Genomic DNA, 20,759 nt, shown 5'->3' with positions numbered 1-20,759 from the left:
AGTCAGAATGACACTACTTTGTGAAAACGGGCGTGTCAGAAGGAGTTTCTGACAAGAGGCTTTTCTTTGGTATTTTTACCATTTCAGTTTACTGAAGACATTTTAGAAAAGAAACAAAACAAAATCTATTTTCTGTTTTAATGTTCTGGTAAAGATGCGCACTGACTTTGTGATGTCACCAGATGCTGGACAAAATAAGCAAGACCTGCCAAATCAGACTACACAGAAAACAGAAGAGGCAGAATTGGAATCACTGCTGCGCAATTTATTTTATTATTCAACTCAATTGTAGCCAGAAAAACTCAAGCCAACAGTCATCAGACAGGAAAAGAATATAAGCACTTTTCTCTCATCTCTTTTAATTTAATGTTTTCTTCCTTACCTTAGAGTAAGTGAATTGAAATAATCACTGTAAAACTATATATTCACAGACCGCAGCACAAAGAAAGCAACTTTTAAGATATCAGGGTACTTGCGTAGCTTTATTCCTCTCTAGAGTTTTCCCTTGATGCTTTTTAAACTGAAGGCAGAATCAGCAGTTTAAGCAGGAGGAAGCAGCCCAAGCCAGAAATCTGGAACCTCACAGAGGATCTTCCCAAAGCTTCAGAAGGTTAGAAACAGGAGGCTCAGTTCAGATTCTCTACATGTAAGAGAGAACACCTTTTCTTGGATGAGTGGTGTGAAGGATGCGAGAACATTTTGTAACATTTTATCATTAATTGTGAGCATTCAAATTACGCGGAAAACATGCAGTGCCAGTAAGATCATCCTAACAATGTCCTGCTATAACCCATGAATCCCAGTGACAATGTCTTTTATAATCACAGATATTATAAAGCACGATGCTTTTATTTCCTGATTCGATGCTTATTTGCATTTTTTTATTTTTAGTGTTTTAAAAAAATATTTAAGTTATTACGCTGAATGAAGAAATCTGATTTTATCCCCTGGACAGACATTGTGTAGGTGGGAGGCTCACCATTTTGCAGTAAGAATCAGAATTGGCTTTTGCTAAGAACAACAATGATGTCTTCAAAGACAATATTTATTTATCAAAAGCCTTATTAAACAGTTCTTTAATGGCCATGAAAAGATACATCAAACATTGCAAATTTTATTTGAGAGAATGTGTCATTGACTCAAATCACAGCTGTTTGATAGTCCAATGATCTTGATTTTTTCTTCCGAAGTATTAAAAGACAAAGCTGAGTGCCACACTACCAATATCTGCTGACACAAAACAAGTTCTGATACTTATTCCAGATACTCTGCCAGAAGATTTTTACTTGGTCTGTTGAATTTAGCCACTCAGAACAACAATGGTAAAATGTTATCTTGAACGCAATACACCATTTACTTCTCCAGGGAGGACAGATAATTCAGTGCCTTCTATCCTTAGATAATACATGTTTTCAGTAACTAGATGCTTCAGTAGGCTATCAAGCAGAAAAAATAATTGGTGTCTAAGCAAATTTCTCACGTTTTCCCATATCCCATTGACCCTGTTAATTTCCGGGCTGTCTGTCTTCCATTGACCTTCAACAGTCCTCAGTCAACTCCAGGAAAATGAAGAGCCTATGAGAGAATCTGCAGGGACAGAGTTTACAGCAACAACATGTATTCATGCAGTGTGAATGCTAAAGAAGCTGTGCATTTTTGTTACTGTACGGCAGGTTTATGAAAAGAATTTTCCCCTCCTGGATGCACTGTGGAATGTTTGGGACATCAAAGCACTAGGATTTGTGAGACCAAACAGGTTCTTTTGGAGCAAAGTAATATATCCAGCTGATGAGGAGATCATCGGTTTCACTAAGATTAGTGGAGTAACAAAGATGCTCTTCCATGAAATTAAGTAACTAAATATTCATATTATTCAATAAAACAACTCAAGCAATCAATTGAACATCAGATGTATTTTGTCTTGTAAAACACTGAGTCATTAACCTTAACAATTTCAGCATGCTCTCGCTACCAAATTCAACTAAATTAGCGTCCAAGTGAACAGATGGACTAATGTATTAATGTAGTACTGGTGAGTACTACACTGAGTAACCCCTGAATGTACTGAGAAATTAAAAATCACTAATTTATGCTAAAGACGGACAGAAAAGAGAAAACATGGTGGTTAGAAGAAATACAGTATAAATAAACAAAAGCATAGCTTTTATAAAGACAGTATAGCCCATGAGTGAGAAAGGCAAGACACACAAGCAGCTGTGGTTTGGACCTACCTTCACAAGTAGTCCCAAGACAATCTACTGGGGACTGTTCGAACTATATTTTGTTACACACTGGCAGTTCATCACTTGTCCATGAACAAAAATGAAACCTCTCTCTTCACCTTAACACATCTAACTCCCATTGCTACAACTTGTTGACCATAAAGTTCTGCTACAAAGTTCATAAAATCTCGCAGCAGCAAATGCAACAGCACCAAACTCTCCAGAGACAGTTTAGAAAAAGGAAATCCTGGGTTCCCAAGCAATCTGCCATTCTGAGGCTGATACACATTTGCTCCTTAGCAAAGAATTTCTGGTGTTCTCTGGTATTCTAAGCACACTAGTACTATGATTCTTTCATACATGCATGAAACATCTCCCGTAACTCCCCATGGGCAGCTACCAGCTGTGTATTTCCTTAAAAAATTTAACATATACCAGGGAGAAAGGGGAGGAGGAGTAAAACAGGGAAGGAGAGGAGCCATGCAGAGCCGTATTTTTAGATGGAAAAGCTACCAAATTGCAGATCATCACAACACACTGCTGTTATACAAACTCCCTATTAGTTTAGATAAAGAAGGGGAAATATGGCTTCTATTCAGGGTATGAATCTCCCTGGAATATCAGGGTCAAACAACTGGTGTTAATTCTCTTCTAAGGACATTCACGCATATGCCGCAGGCCTGGAAGTTCTGTTTTGAGCAGCTAAGGCTGAAGTAAGTACACCATGTCTTCATATATGGTCTACCCTGATCCTTCAAAGAAAATGATGCCATGATGCTTCTAATTGAAGTTCTTGATAAATATACTTGGATCTGATAAATTAATTGGTACTGGGTGACACTTAATCCAGGAGGACATAAATAATAACAGAAGAAAAACAGCATAAAATTTACCAGAAGAGCCTGGTCAGCCGTAGATCATCCAAGTAGTCAGTCAGAAATCTCAAGACAGTAACTAACTCTTTCCTGTCTGGAAAGGGACTGGAGGACATACTGGAAGTAAAGGAGAAAATGATCTGGATATGGAGTAACAGTGAGCTTAATGATGTGATGTAAAATGTTGAGATGACTGCATTAGGAATATAGAGTTCTGAAACTTCAGAACATAAAAACTGATTGACTCTAAGCACTGTAACTGTTTGACCAGGGAACTACATTAGCGATACAAAAATGGCTCTCAATAAAAGATACCGTAGATCAGACAACTCATGTTTGCTTTAGATATACGCACAGAGGTACAAGGCTGTGTTTGTGTAGTTAAATTGCTCGCTTTACCCAGAATTTGCTGACAAAACTACACCACAGACTTCGCTGCCTTCCATAATGCCACCTTGATTTTATATATAAACATATGCATATAAAATAAAGCGTGTGTTTATATATAATCTATATAAATAATCATTGACAAGAAATTTGCTAAGAGAGAATGTAAGAGACCATTGGTCAGAAATTTACAGTGACAGTTATCAGAGTTCGTTCACAATACATCCAGCCACTTCACATTACAATACATGTTACATTCCTAGGTAAGTTGCAGCTCAGACATTGTAGCTAGAAGACAGATGTTGTGTCTGTCACTGGGGATTATCTGTCCTTCTCGAGTTTGCAAATGTTTACTGGTTGTTTTCAGCTTTGTTGACATATGCAGTCCATTCTGTATCAGAGATACAGAGACAGGGAATTGTTCTTTCAAAGAAACAGTAGCTTTTAATAAATTCTGGCAGCCACAGAAATGATAATAGCTCACTGGTAGGCAGAAATTAACTTTATTTTCATTGCTTGTTTTGTGAAATCTAAGAAACAGTGTGCTGGAGGTTGTAACAGTAATGGACATAGCTATTCATGTGGTAATAGAGGCAGTGGCCGTCAACTACACTGCTGAATTACCTATGCTGCAATGATTGATAAGGCAGTTGCAAATTTGAAAATACCCCCCCCTTCAAATGTTTCCTACAAGTTCCACTTAAATTAAACTTCTCACAGAGGCTAATCACTTAGACGCTTTCACTGAACTAAAATTAAATAACATAAACATCATGTCAAGGTCATAACTGGAACCAACTCAGTACATCAGTGAATCAATAATGAGAGGAAACAGAATCTCCCAGTCACCAGCGGGACAAAGACATTCGTGGTAAGGTCCCAGTGTGGCCAATCTGGCTGACTGGAAAGAGTCCAGACCCTTTACACACGGCCAACACCTAGAACTTCCCCATGCCACCCTGATTTCTATGAATTTGTATGTTCAGTTCAAAACTTTACCTTGACAAAAAAAACCCCAAGAAATGAAACAGCAGCTGAAGGTCCCCATAACACAGGATTGAAATCGTGCTCCTAATCACTGACACCGGAACCCCACAACTTAGAGACTTCAGCACTGTTCCCACACAGACAAAAATTGGTATAACCACCAGTTACCCATTCACTTTTCAAAAGACACAAGCCAGATGCACTGAAGACCGCTCCATACTGCCTAAGCCCTCCCTCTACACTAACACAAGCACATGAAAGAGATAAAAGCAGCATGCAACATGGGAGTTATTTTTCAGTAAACTAGACCCTAAGTTCTCTCCATCAAGGCCAGCTCCTCTGTTTCTTTTCTCAAAACAAAGAAAACTTGGAAAGCTATTGATTTCTTTTAAAAGAAGTGCATGATGTGTCAGCCTAAGCGTGTAAATACTGAAATCAAGAAACTGCAGTAAATTTCCCGAAAGAGTGGTAAAAAAGGAAGAAAAGAGGGCAAGACAGGGGGGAAGGGAGGAAGCAGAGGCAGACAGTAAAAACAACTGAGAAACGACACTTATTGAAGAGTTAAGATTTAGTGGCCTCTGTTTTACACCAGTGCGGGTGAAAAATCACTTTTAAGGGCTCTAATGAAAGTTGAAAGTTACCTTCAAAAAGTTATGCATATTTCAACAGAAATAAAAATCATTATGCATTCTCTCTAAAGGGGATAAAATCTCAAACTGTCAAAATTCTAAACTCTTCTACATATATTACATACAAATGCCTTCTATAAAGAAACCTCTTTTCATTTTTCTTCTAAATTAGCTTAGTGGTCCATGGTATTACACTATCTTGGTCTAGCCTGTGAATAATGTGACAGGTAATTTTTATACTTCTTGCCTGTACTTAAGTTTGAGTGAAGATACGGAAAACAACTTTTACGGTCCAGGTGTAAAAGTAAATGTTCTGTAAGCCCTGCATACCCAAACTTGGACAGCTACCATAAAATATTTCATGCTAAATATGTGTCCATTTTTTTAATAATATGCAGTAACTTGTTTTTTCTCAAGACAAAATGATAATGCTAACATTGATGTAACCTACCACATTATCACAGAAGGGATTTAAGGTTCTGTGTTATCAGATAGGAATCATTATGTCATAGGATGCGCTGAGAAGGATGAATAATATGCAGATAACATAGGAAATCATCTAGCTATAATTTAAAAAATTGGATTCCTCATGAAACTGCCGACTACAATGACATAGAAATGGATAGTAACAGTCTATTTCCATCTTGAAAAAAGCTCAAAATACTCCTGTACCAGGTTAAGTTTGCAAGTGATCAGGATGGCTTCAAAATTCTGAGCAGTTTAATGGTGTTTGATTTACAATGCTGAAGAAACAATCGAATCTCTAACTGAAACCATGGCAAATCCAGATTATATTTTCTCTTGTACCCAAACATTAGGCAGCCACAGCAAGGCTATTTTTCTCAGTCTCTGTGATTTACTTATGTTCCAGTACTTTAGCAACCATGCTATAAACTGTGCTAAGACAGACATAATCAAAATGAATTAACTTGCAACTATGGGGTTGGTTCCTTTCTCTTTAGTGAAGTCCACTGCTACACTTCCAAATATACATCTTTGAAAAAACACTTTCCTCTGTCCCCTGCCACAAAGGAAAAAAGTGTGGCCATCAGATTAAAATGTTGAATCCAGCAGAGCAAACTACATTTTTAAGGTGCTCCACCAAGAAGAGGGAAAATTACATGGGATGGTACTCATATAAAAAGAAAAACAAGGCAAAGCTTAAAGAAATAAGGGAGAGAAATATGAGAAACAGAAGGTTAAAAGAGGAGGTATGGATAAACTTCTGAAGTACTGAGTCTCTCTGACAGGTAAAACTATGGCTAGAGACAGGAAACAACACAAAATTTTCCAGACCATGCTGTTGGTCCTGGTATTGTATTTTTATATAATAAATGCAGTGTAAAAATGAAAGGCAGGATTTATGCCAAACAACGTTCTGGAGAAGGCTGCAGACACCCTTGATACCCTACTGCAAAAGCTGTGTTATATTTTGACATACATGTGGTACATTTTAAGACATAAAATTAACATTAATCTGTTTTAAGTACATCAGCAGAAAGTTCTTTGAAAGAGTGAGGTCACTCAGCAGTTACAACACTGTGGAAGACTCACATGTCTTCTCTCTCCATATAACTCAAGTACTGACACACATTCTTGGCGTAGCAGAATCTGTATTCTCCTTTCCATGCTTGATGAGGCCACTAAAGAAGCAGGATTAGAAAATAGCCCTTAATTTTGCCTCAGAATTTCAGTGATCCTGTGGAATCTGCCTCTTCTCCTCCACAAATAATATCCTATTTAAGTGGAATTTCAGTGATCCTGTGGAATCTGCCTCCACAAATAATATCCTATTTAAGTACACCAGCCTTAAACAACTGGTACCATAGGCATGCGGAAGCAGCCCTTATCAAAATATATCCCAGCACATTTAGCCCTTCTCAGTATGTACTACCTGAAATCACTATCACTATAACCAACAGCTCTGTAAACAGCTTACATTTTAAATTACATCTTTTCCATAGCAGGTGATGCTTCTATTGCATCTAAAAAGTAATGGGGCAAAAATACCCCTCAGATTCCCAAGAGATTTATTTTACTCTGCCTCTGTAGTAGAGGTAATCTATACTGCTGAATAAAGCTACAACTCCAGTATTAGCTCCCTGTGATGATTTTTATATTCCAAAGAACTTTTTGAAAAGTAATATATAAAATTCCACAGCTGTACCAAGTTGAAACTTTCACACATTTTAATAACATGATTACGACTTGAATACCTTGCTCTTTTAGAATCCTTCTCATATTTATGCTTCAAGCCTTTCATCAAGAGGTAGCATTGTTCCATTACACAAATGTGTGAAAAGAATAGTAAGGAAAGACAGAAGCTAAACTGGGAAAAGAACCTAAACTTTTTGAGTGCGGTGGTTTGACCAGAAGTACAAACTGTTTCTCAGAAACATCACTTTGATTATGAAAGGTGCTTTACAGATTTGGATTAAATGTGCCTCATAGTACCACTGCTAAACCCTGTTCTAAAGCAAGAGAGAAATTAAGGGTTTGGTTTTTTAAAAATAAGTAAAAAAGTAAGTTTGTTTTGATTCTCTAAACATGAAATAATTTCCAGTCAAGTTTCAGAGGTTTCAATCGACATTACTTAGAATTGTGGAAACTCAGCATATTTAATGGCTGAAACACCTCAGCATGGTCTGCTAGGACATGTGTCAAACAAAATTTTGAAGGATTTTAGTTTCAAGTGACTTTGATTATAAAGAAATGAACCTAGGAATCTGAGCAACAAGTTCTCTGCTTCTATACAGGCTTTCCACCCACTGCCTCAAAACCACATCAATTGTATCCACTTTCTGAAATAAATCATTCTATTGTGACAAAACAACTTCCCAAATTGTGTTAAACAGGATAACCCAGAGTATTCTGGATTCATGCATCTTTTCCATTCATGTCTCCAGTTATAGGATATTTCATATTAGTTAACAAGTAAGCGTTCACTGTGACTAAAACCACTTTATGTTAACACAGCCACAGATTCGAATAATGAGCCTTTTATTGTTGTAAAGGTTAAGTTTCAATAATTTTTAACACTTTTTTTGTATTTTGTAGAGGTCATTCACAAGGGCAGAGCTGAGTCTACAGTAAATGTTACCTCATACGGAAGAACAGAGTTATCAGCCACACACCAGAAATAAACCATTTAATACTAGAATTCCATTAACGTGCAAATTTAAAGAGATGCCAAAAAGCAACAGAGAAGGATAAAAAAAGATGCGTAAGGGAGGAGAAACAAGGTAAGCTATTAAGTGATAAAGCAGTATTTTCTATTACACAGGCACACAGTCAATGTATATCCAAACAGAAAGAACAAAGAATTCAAATAGAAACTGAATGCATGCTCTTCAGATCATACACCACCATATCCAGCGTCTTCAGAGTTATTCCTAATTTACAATCAAGTAACCAAGAGCTGAGCTTCAGTCATGTTGCTTACAAAATAAAAACATGACAGCTGAAGAATTTAAGTCTAAGACAATAAGTAGAATCATGATGAACAGTGACATATCCAAAACCATAGTTTTGTCCTTTATATGCATGTAGTTTCTAATCATTATGGAAGATATTTATGTATTACACCTGTTATACCATTTATTGGTTTGAAAATACATTGTCATACAAACTTGTCTAATATTTTCAAGGGCACAGAAATGGTCCACATATGAAAAAAAAATCAGAATTTACTCACTTGCTCCAATTTGTTATTCCTGATGTACCAATGATCACACAATCGAGTAATTCCATTGATATCTAGCTCTTATTGCAGTACAGAGAGTAACAAAGACAAGTCTGTGATCTAAGACCTCTTACTTTATGCCGCTTCTTCTTGTTGATGTAAAGCTAAGCAAAGATGTTTCTAATGCTATTCAACACTGAGGTGAGGACTAATAGACTTACAATCATGGGCTTTCAGCAGTAGAGAAAATCAGATTTGAAATCAACATTACTTCTCTCTCTGGAGGCTCTACATGGTCACTTGGATGTAAATTAATCATTAACTTGAATAGCATGACTCCTCCTCAAAGTAAGAGAACCTGCAGTATTAGGAAAAGCTGATCAACTTTTCTCCTAATACATTACAAATGAGAATGTGACCCTCACGTGGAGGTAAAGCCAGTGCACCAGAGGTTAGGAGGAGAGGAAGGCTTCAGCAACTGCAAGAGAATCCTTGGAAATTGGGTTAATATTATGTTTTTTTCCACTTGGGAAATTCTTCCAAGTTTACTTCTTACTTGCAAACTAAAATGCTGCATATTGTCTGCTAGTAAATAAATGAACAGCATTTCACTCAGTGCCTTTTTATACTAGTGGTTGAATACTTAGAATGCACTTTACTAGCTCACAGATCTGACCACAGGCATTTGCCATGCAGATTTAACCTCCCTGAGGCTGTGGTTCGCTGTATTAGGTAATTTCAAGCAAGACAGTTTTACTTACCCTTCTGGTCTGAATGTTTCCTCTTACAACTTTTATTTCCTCTTATTTACTCCTCAGGTTCCTGCCAATGAAAAGCTTTTACAACCTTCTCTCTGAGGATTGGCATTATACTTACTGTATAAGAAATGCATTTCTAAAGCTGACCTATAACTGTTGCTCTGTAGGCAGACTACAAGGCCCAGGTCTTGGGCTTTTTTACTCTAAAACAGTTTTTTTTGAGTGTGGAATAGCATCAGTTTTATGTGACACTGCACGCTGTCTGACAGGTGGATAAAATAAACAGCTAATGTCTATTCCAGAAGAAGAGAATTTCCTGAGTAGGTCACAGCAGTGAAAGAGACAGCCGAGGAAATCAACCTGGTAAAATGATAGTCTACAAAAGCATGTCAAAACATCCTATTTCTGAAATCTGTTTTCCCAAATCCAAATCTTGTTTTGCAATGAAGCTGACAAAGCTGAGGCATAGTTTAAAAAGCTGAATGGCTTGGAAACAAACAAGCAAAAATCCCTCCCTGCAACTCAACAGATTATTTTCAGTCACTAACCTGCATAAGAGAAATTCCTACAATGTTTATTAATATGGCTGTAAACCCAGAATAATTTCTGTCTGCCTTATACTAATACTATCCCTGTTTGATACAATAAACATAATCCCCAATAAACAACTGCAATAAACAGTAAACAATAAACAGATTGCTTGTCTGGTAGAATATAGCAAACTGGGAGAGACAATGAGCCTATGTTTTGAAGGGCTGTTAATAATCAGTACAATAAATAACAAAAATATAGCAAAGAATACAAATTTAATCATTCTGTGTAACTTCACTTTTAGGAAAAAATCCATCTTCTTCCCAACAGAAATTTACACATTTTGCTAAGCAGATTTATTTCTCGCATGAAATAGATGTCACGGGGTCAAGATCTCCTATGGTCCAAGAGGTGCAGTACATCAACTTCAAGACTGCAGATTACACTTATCACAAGTTTATTTCTAGGAAATGATTTTGCAAGAAGAACAAAAGCTGAGTTTTCAACAGAGAGCCAAAGTTGCTGTATCATATTTAAGCAAATATGAAAATATTTTCTTTTATGATTTTAATTACATTGCCGAGTCATTCTGAGAGACAAAAATGCACATCTGCAAAGTTAACTGAACACAAAGAATAACTTTGGTAGGATTGAAATAGACAATAGCCAAGGGAACCTTCAGTGTTCATATTGTAAATGTTGCTGGGAAATACTTATTATTTTGATATATTGAAGTTTGCAGATTCTTCCTCATGCTCTATAGATCCTGTATACACAGATCGAGAATGAAAACTATGTGGAATAGCTGCTAAGTGACAACAGAAGTTTGCACTGGACCACAAGCCTGTCATAAACATTGCACTCATAGATCTTCTGCCTTCACATTCTCCTTGCAGCCTTTGCCTTGTGTTTAATCTGAAATAGAATACTTTGCCTAATAGGTGCAGTGATGTTTAGAAACAGAAGTCTCCTTATTTATATAAATTCTTGACTTAATCTATTTCAATTTACACAACAATATCACAACAATGTTCCAATACTTGGCATATTTCTGTTTTGCTTTGCATTTGTGAAATAGAAAGATATTAGCATGCAGTGCCAGAAAGTATTCCAGCTCAACTCAGCTTCACCTTTGTTCTTGAACTTGGAAAGATGTGCGCATATGTAGATAAGCACAGTGCAAGAAGAGAAATGAGGGGAATATGAATTCAATGCATTGTTACCTTTGCAAGAAAACACACACCTTTTCTCATGACCACTGTATCTTGAAATAACTGATGCCAGGCTTCCTGATCCTCAGCTGACCAACTGAGGGTAGGTTTGAGCTGTCCAGGTACAAATACAACCTACAGTAGTGAAGGCTGACAAAGGACAAACTTTCCTAACAGTTTATCTGTGTCCAATTCCGCTTAATTGCCGACTGAGGTTAAACCACGACAGCAAGAAAACACACACCTTTTCTCATGACCACTGTATCTTGAAATAACTGATGCCAGGCTTCCTGATCCTCAGCTGACCAACTGAGGGTAGGTTTGAGCTGTCCAGGTACAAATACAACCTACAGTAGTGAAGGCTGACAAAGGACAAACTTTCCTAACAGTTTATCTGTGTCCAATTCCAACCTGGTCTCCAAACAGCGTAACATGCCTCTTCCTTCCACTTACCTTGCAGAGGACAATGGGCTGAAAAAGAACATGGTGTTTTGAAGACTCCAATCAAGCATACAGATCTTTACAACCAACATATATACTAGAGTCATATTTTGCCCACAGTATGAAAATGGATATAAAATTCATTTTGAAGGCTGTCTCATCCTACTGTGCAGGAAAAAAATACATATCAAAACTTGTTTCCTCTATGATGAAAGCAGTCTGAAAAGTTGGGTTAGATAATATGTAACCTATAATACTAACAGCAATATTAACAGTTTAAACATAATATCCTCCAATTTTTTTTTGCTTTTGATTTGTTCTAAACATTTATCTGTTTGTTTGAATGCCATACCCCTATAAAATCAGTCACTTTGAAGCTCTGTGGTAATCCTCTGAAGATCTAAAAAACCACACTTATAGGAGATAACTTTCCACTACAACACGCTTGTCATGTAAGGATATAACCTGAGAACATCTAATTCTATCTTTCTGCTATTTTCAGTTTGTCCATTTTTATTCATACTACCTCTGATGTTTTGATGTCCTCATAAGAAAACTGCGTGGCAGGTACTCCAAGATGGTTGATGAAATAATCTGAATCTCCCTGTATCTGCACAGAACTCACATTAGATGCTGGACATTTAGTCTTTTCCACACAGTTGAAGCTCTGGCTCTGAAAAACAAACACAAATCAAAATTCTACTTACTTACTTGCTACCAGACTCTTAACAACTCCTATCAGTACCTCATTTATACAGCATTCTTTGGGTCAAAGCATTTTAAAAACAGGCTGGAACTTACACTGGTGCAAACAGGTATTAGCTGATTCATACTTAGTAGTGAGTGATCCTACAAACCTTTCACCCCCTTATTGATATATACTGCAGTCTTTGGGATCGGACATAGCAGAGAATGAAGAGTGTGCTGCAACATGGTTGAGTCTTTCAAAGGACAATGAAAGTCATATCTAATTGAAATGGTAGGAGGGGCAAGAGGAGAAGCCTTTGGCAGGCATATGAAATGCCCCATACTGGGCAGGAGATCAGAGGTCATCATGGCGCCTTTTGGAAGCACGTTCTGAGATCTTTAATGGCTACTAAGGAATCAATTCTTTATTCAGTTAATAGCAAGCTCTCCAACAGAAAAAGCTGAATCAGATAATCATATTCAAGGTATCTATGGTCTATGAAATGCTGGCAATGTAAATAATTTGGTGCACTTGCAGAGCAGGGGTTAAGAATAAAAAAAGAATTAAAAGGCTAAAGATACATAAATACACATTTTCTGGGTAAATTGCTTAAAACAATTCTAGTCAGTGACACGTTTGTATTTCTTTCACGTAAGTATTTAATGGTGAAATCTTAGCAACAGAAATGTAATAAACATAAGATGAAAACTGGAAAACAAGCCCAAGACTGAGTGCCACATATTAGTGTAGCTTTCAAATACATCAGGTAATTAAACACTTAATAAACAGTAGGCACAAAGGCTTTCAACATCTGTTATAGCAAATAAGCTGCTTAGGTTTCTATTTAAGATTGTTAAGAAGTTAAAGTACTAGAGATTATTTACATTTAGCTAACAGTTTATATAGTATAACAGAACTTCCTCAGACCTACCTACTAAATTACTAGCTTGCTACAAGAACAGTATAAGATTAGTTCTCCTTTAATACTAAAATACACCAGATTCTGTGTACTAAAGTTCCTGGGGTTAGCAGGAAAATGTTTTAAGAGTTAGAAAAAGACAAATCTTGGTATTTTTCCATATTTAAATTAGCATAATTATTGCTTCACAGTTTCACTTCAGTGCCATGAAGAATGCAATTGCATATTACCCAGTATAAACAAGGGCTGCAGATTCTCACAGAAAACTATTTTAAAATACCTTCAAGAAATAGCTTCCATTTCATAAGTATTTTTGAAAGGTGGCTGTATAACTCTTTTCTTGTTAAACGTTTCTGCTCCAACCATTCTTACATACATTCAGAGTTGTGCAAAGTCCATCCAAAAAGACTGAGAGTTACAGTCAAAAAAGAAACAAAAGATCCTTTCTGTATGTGCAGTCCACCTCTAGTAAACACTATCGCCTTTAAAGATATCCATGGAGCAACATGACTTACAGCAGCCAAAATCCCGGCTCTCCATAGCACAGTAAGAAAGAAGAATAATAAAAATTAAACATTAATGTAGCATTAATCTTAGGTGTCATTTGTAAGTCATAGTTGTTAAAACATTGCAGACAATGTTTTTTGCAGACAAATCAGCACTTTTGGGGGATTTTTCAGGTTTAGATTAAGAGATTTTTTTAAGTTTTTAAACCTCAAGACTTCTCTTTAATTACAACTTTTGTTCCTGTGTTTCACTCCCCCTTCACACCATTCTTGAGAAGGTTTCAATCACATTGAGAAGACATTCAACAACATCACAGTGTGGCTGTTCAAAGATATACAAATTCACCTGCTGTCTAAACAGTCTCAATAATGTCAGTAACCTTGCTTTTTAAAATCCAAAGCTACAACAGAAACAGCAGAAGCCCGAACTATATACTCATTTCAAAAGGTGTTTTTAAATAACCACATTTTATCTTCTACAATCTTTCCCAGTCAAAACCATTGTATATCACACATCCACACATAAAGGCATGTTTATAATTTTATGCATATATATGCACACAAAATCCATTCTTAAGTGACAGCTCCTTTCAGGAATTATAACATGTTTAAGTATCACACAGCATACTATACTACAGTGTAGATTAGACTATCTCCTAGCTTCCTCATACTGCCCAACACATTTGGTTAAGTTTCATAAATGATGAGTAGTCTGTTCTTCCTTTAATGCTTAAAAGTTTACTGAATGATGTGAAATACAGCTTTTGGGTTCAATAGGAAAATCTCTGAAACAAGCAAAAATACCAGTTACCTACCAAAGGAAATCACAAAGTTAAATGACCAAATTAATCCCAATAAAACTGTTGGGCAAAACAATTCAGTATCAGAAGAGACAAACAGCTGAAGAGTCACTGATCCATAAGCAAGCCACATACTACATGGAAGGATCTTGCCTTTCTAAAGAGACCTAATCCTAGCTCTCAGTAAACACAATGGCAGCAAAGCTCTTCAAGGCTAATGCTACTTGCATCTCACTCAGGTTAAGAATTTATGTAACTATCGTGACTATCCGGAATTAATTTTCAAGAAGTAATCAATAGAAGGGATATCTTGAAACGTGGTAAGGACCATCAAAATCTTAATACATACCTCTGAGAGGGAAGGAAATGTTGCAGGGAACTGAATGTACATTTTTTTCCTTTTAAATCTACATCTTTATACCTTTCACTCTATTTAGCGAACATTAACCTTTCATCATCTCCTATGTATTCCTATCTAGAATTTGTTACAGGATTTTCAGAAAAGGAATACTGTAAGCTGCTGACTGGAGGTACAAGTGTGGACTTGGAATTTATACCTGGAATTCCCAATTGGAGAGGGGGTAATAGAAGAGGAAAACAAGGTTTCATGCAATGAATAACGTTTCACGCAGCAAAAAATGCCAGAAATTTTTAATCTGTGAGAAGTCAACTGGTGTACCTGTACAAATGAAGTTCTAAGGCATTTTCCATTAGTGTCATCTCACCTATACCCCAAAATTGTTGGCTAAGTATCAGGAACATTAGAAAGCTGGATCATTATTGTCATCTGCTAAGCAGATAAAGTTTCACAGAAAAGCAGTCAAGGTTATAGATACTGCAGGGACACAGCTAATTAGCAGAGTATTTTGATATTGTTCCCCTTTCTGTATTGTTTCTAAGACGTGAAAATGATGGTAGAGTCATCTACCACCTACCACCATTTCAGAATGGGGGGTTGGTGCCTTTTTCAGAAACCCAAGCCTGACTTTTAGCCAGCATTCTGCCCCTCAGGAAACACTTTACTACATTCCATTTTAACTATTCAGAAAGAATCTGTTACTTTTTTCCTCACTATAGCAACAATGAAATATTTGTTATGTACAAAAGTTTACATAAGGAATGTTTACAGATTCAGTTAAGAGTACAATGTGATACAGTACTTTTTGTTTCTTACATCACCATCCTTCATGGTATAGGATTTATATTTTTATGACAGCAACGTTCAATTCAATCACGCTAGCATCTTAAGAGTTTAACTGCTTTGTTCAGCTTTCACTGTTCTGACACACAAGCCCCTGATAATGACTAGTTCAACAATAAATATTTAACACTGCACTAATATGGGAGAATGCTTTATGTGCAAGATACTGTTCTCTTCCAATTTACTTTTATTGTTACGCAGACTCTACAACATCAGCATTCTTCAAGTCTTTGGCAATGACTGCAAACTTCATGTAGTGTGTTTTGCATTCATTAAACAAACAAAATATTTCCCAAAATTAATGGACTTTAAGATAAAGAATAATAATGGCCTACAATGAATAAAACTTTCCCATCAATGAAGTGTTGTTAAACTAAGAGGCAAGCTTTTAACTTAGTCAATGCAAGAACAACAGCCCACCATACAGCGTGCCACATATTTCACATACAATAACAAATCAAAGCAAATAAGAAGTTGAAGGAATCAACAAAGCAAGCCTCTTCCTCCACCCCTGTCTTACAGTTATAAGAAAAGAAATTGAGGAACAATTTCTTAGAGTAAGATGCAAAAATGAGATAGTCTTAGCATGCAGAAGAATGATGGCAGGCATGGGAATGATGGGAGATGGGGTGGGAGCAATTAGGTGGTGGGACATTTTAGGCTATCTGCTTGCCTAAATACAGGTGTCTAATGCCATTTGAGATGTTGTGAGGCATTCACACAGACTTAAAGCAAGACAAGGGGAAAGTTGTATCTTACTGGATCAGCATCTGTAGGAAGGAAGTATATCAAACCTCAAATGGAATTAAACTTTTTTGTTTATATGACTGAACGGAGTTCCTTTATTTATACAGATTTGCTTGTCAATGTCCAGGCAGCTCAGCCTTGTATTTATTATTATTGTTTTGCAGGTAAAAGTAACGTCAATTAAGTCTAATATCAGCTGCATTTATAGCATTAAACCTAGCAGCTAGACACATAACTGAAGCCATACCTACAAATACCTGTTTATAGGACCATGACCCACAAATACCGGCTATGTTAGTAGTTGCTGCTTTCATTTCCTTCCCTCCTCATCCTTACCTAGAAGAACCATCCCAAATCTTTGTTCGATCTTTCCACATTGAAGACACTACTGTTTCTGACACAGAAATTAACTTCAAAGTCCACTTAGTTCTATCACCTGGAAATATTGTTCTTGTATCATGTGAAACACTCTCCCACCAAAATGTACAAGCACTGTCTCAAGTTTCTTTCAAAATGCACCAGTCAGGGAAACTAGGAAAAGGTCATCTCCCAAAATTGTAACTGCAATTTATGACAAGCAGGACAGCTTCCATGCTTGGCAGCAGAATGCCTGATCCTTACTGCAAGCCAAGTAGGCACCAATGCAGAACAGAGATGAAAGACTGAGTGAAAAACATTACTGCTGCTAGGAAATGAAGGTCACTCCTAAGAAAAATACTACTAGGGGATGTGGACCACAGAATTGACTGGGGTGGGGGTGAAGATCACACCAATGCCAGTGTCCAGAAACACAGGATTTAAAAGCATTTTAAAGTTCTTCAATGCCAAATAATTTGTCAATCATCATGTAATAGCAACTGTGTATCACTTTGGCTTTCTGCTTTCCCTTTAATTATTTTTTTACCCACCAATTCGTCTGCTGTTCTTGTATGTTTAAATCTGAAGTGGTGTCATTTACCAAAAAACCCTCTTTATAACATGACAAATTTGATTAATTTTAATTCTGATAATCCACAGAATCTTTCCTTTCATATATGCAAAAACAATTTCTGAGTTCCCAGTTTGGAAAAAAAGTTTAATTGCTATGCATTACTTCACCAGTTGAAGTCACGTCCTACTTAACAATCCTTTAAATGTTAGCTTTTATGTAGGGAAAAAAAAAAATTAAAATCTTTAAAAATGCATCTAGAATAAATTATCAGCAACACACTCTGTAAGAACTAACTCCCTCTTGTAGAGCAGACAAACTACATTTCTTCAGCTGGTTCGTCTTACAGTAAAACACCCATAATAGCACTATTTAGATCACTCAGTTGCTCAGGCTGGTCTCCACTGTGTCAATCAAGCCCTCCCTTTGGACTGGAAGGAAATCAAGCCATGTGGTTAGACAGTAATCAAGGAGTGGTTCATGTCAGCACAAGGATGTGCATACTATTCGTAACTGAATAATTTTATTTCTCTGGAGTTCATTTTGGTTTTCAGCATCATGTTACAGGTTTATATTACAAATTTGAGAAAACAAAGAGTACCATATGGCCCATTAAATAAATTTAATTTGGATTAATGTCATAAAATAGACCTGACATATCTAAAGTATAATCAAGTGGTACTTCACTGCAGACCTTATTCTACCACTAATTAGAGCTAAGCATTCATAGGTACCTTTTGCTGCAATGTTAAGATCCTGGTATAAATAAAAGCCTGTATTAAAAAAAAAAAAAATTATTGGGCATTTCTACAGCTCACCTTCCACCTGGAGACATGTACCTGTCTGTTAGTTCTGGTTACCTTCCTTTATGTCACTCCAGCTGAAGTTAAAACCTTAGCAGCTTTTGAAAATGGATTAAAATGTCTAAGTAGTTTTCAACAGGACAAATAACCAATGACCAATTATTCTTACAATGTGTCTGTGATTCCAGCTTCAGAACTACAGCAAGGAAGCTTATTCTTCATGATTAATCAATCTCTATTTCTTGAGCTCAATCGCCACCTGTGTTAGTAACTGGTGCAAGGCAAACGCATTTAAGAAGCAGAAGCATGGTAAGACCATATAGAGGAAATAAAATTATCTAAACAAAGAGCTACAGAATTTATTAAATTAATCACAGACCATGTAAAAATGCAGAAAGCAACAGATTAGCATCTTTATTACTGCAAATGTGTTATGCTAAATCATCATCAATAGGTAGGAAAGGCCAGAGAAGCTGCATAGCAAAGGATTCACAAGTATATATCTCTCATCCATAAAAACCTGCTACATTCTGACAAACAAATCATTAGAGGAAGAAGGTTTGACAGCTCTTAAAAAAAATATTATTAGCTGTTTGCTTGCCCTGACTACGAAAAATCTACTGAAAAAAATCATGGAGTTTCTAGGAATTGTATTAATTCTATGGCAAACATACTCCTCTGTTTTATCCCATCTGATTATCTGGTTTGGCAATAAACATCCTGCTTTGCTCTGTGTCTTTGCTGATTGATCATATATATCATTATTAATGCAAATCAGCTGTTTATAAAATTATTAGGGAGATTTAATACAGCCCTTTCCCCTGTAGACCTCAAAGTACTTTTGAAATGAATTAAAGGCAAGCCAGGTACCTAATATTTCAGTCTTACCTAGCATCACAGAGCAAATGAACTAAATAGAAATTAAATGCACGGCATTTCCCAAATTCTGAGCCTTATCAAGCTGTCATAATTCAAGTATATACATAAAAATAATTCTAAATTATATCCACTCATTCGTTCTATGCATGAGAAAAGAAAATATAAATGTGCTGATGATAATTAATATTCTATACACAGAGAATAGTTGTGGTTTAAATAGCCTAAATGTTACACACCACTACTGTGATGTGTTTGCCTATTTACACATCTGATTACCTCCACTATTTTAGGGACATAATAAAAATATTAAAAAAGGGATGGGCAGACTATAATGTTCTACTATAGACAGTAATATTGTAAAAAGCTGTCATTTCAATGCTTGTGCATGTCTTTTACATCTATTTTGGCCATGACAGCAAAGTTCAAAAAGCATGTACAACCCAGATTCACAATGATCTCTGACTTCTTGATGTTGTATGAGACATTGAAACACAACGGAACAGCTTCATCTGATAATACTTATTCTACCTGTTAGCACATTTTAGTCAACATTTATAACAAAGTAAAGTACAAACACTGAAAAAAATCATCACTGTAGACCAAGCCTGTAAGTGTTCAGAGTAAGATAAATATGATTAAAACTACACCAAGAAATCTTCTGAGGTGGAGTGACTGAAACCTGCTGCTTTTAATTAATTTTATATTTAGAATAACATAATTCATTAAAAAGGAATAAAATGTTGGATCCTTAGTTTCTCAGCAATTATTTCCTTCCAGCTTATACATATTTTCAGCTAAACATGTATGAAGCTTTACTGAAAATACCTAAAATCTGAATGTTATTAATTGACCTTTAAGGGCAACATGAAGACTCCTAGTGAAATTGTTCTGTAGCACTGCAAGATCAGTCACAGAAAAGATGCATTTAACTCAGAAATTTTCCCTAGTTTTGGTTCTTCAGTACTATCACAGTAAAACAAGAGATGTTCCTTGTACACACACACACATTTCATTGAGAGAACTATTTTGTCACTAGGGAAAAACAGCTCCCACAAGAACTAGTGTTTATTTAAGACATCAGGGACAAAGAATTCAGCATCATCTTAAATTCTTCTGATATCCACCACAGTGCAGGTGACTCTCAAACCGATCACTACAGCTGTCAGGGATCACCATTAGCCCCTTAGAAATTCCCCCACAATGTACTCTGTGTTGGACTTCAGTAAGGCCTTTGACACCGTCTCCCACAGCATTCTCCTAGAGAAGCTGGCGGCTCACGGCTTAGACAGGTGCACTCTGCGCTGGGTCAAAAACTGGCTGGACGGCCGGGCCCAGAGAGTTGTGGTGAATGGAGTTCAACCCAGTTGGCGGCCGGTCACAAGCGATGTTCCCCAGGGCTCAGTTTTGGGGCCGGTCTTGTTCAATATCTTTATCAATGATCTGGATGAGGGGATCGAGTGCACCCTCAGCAAGTTTGCAGACAACACCAAGTTGGGCGGGAGTGTTGATCTGCTCGAGGGTAGGAAGGCTCTGCAGAGGGACCTGGACAGGCTAGATCGATGGGC

General features: G+C 36.6%; 1 protein-coding gene across 1 annotated transcript in view; it reads right to left on the bottom strand.

Moving 5' to 3' along the window:
• The window catches only part of NAALADL2 (N-acetylated alpha-linked acidic dipeptidase like 2), a 310,350-nt gene that overhangs the window by 81,299 nt on the left and 208,292 nt on the right, over positions 1–20,759 (bottom strand). Inside the window, exon 10 of the mRNA XM_009288028.2 lies at positions 12,250–12,396. Coding sequence (XP_009286303.2) covers positions 12,250–12,396 — 147 coding nt within the window. The remainder of the gene's footprint in view (positions 1–12,249; positions 12,397–20,759) is intronic.

The sequence above is a fragment of the Aptenodytes forsteri genome, unplaced genomic scaffold (genome assembly GCF_000699145.1).
Source record: "Aptenodytes forsteri isolate BGI_AS27 unplaced genomic scaffold, ASM69914v1 Scaffold72, whole genome shotgun sequence".
Classification (NCBI taxonomy): Eukaryota; Metazoa; Chordata; class Aves; order Sphenisciformes; family Spheniscidae; genus Aptenodytes; species Aptenodytes forsteri.
The sequence above is the reverse complement of the archived record's forward strand: the minus strand, read 5'-3'. Positions and strand labels throughout refer to the sequence as shown.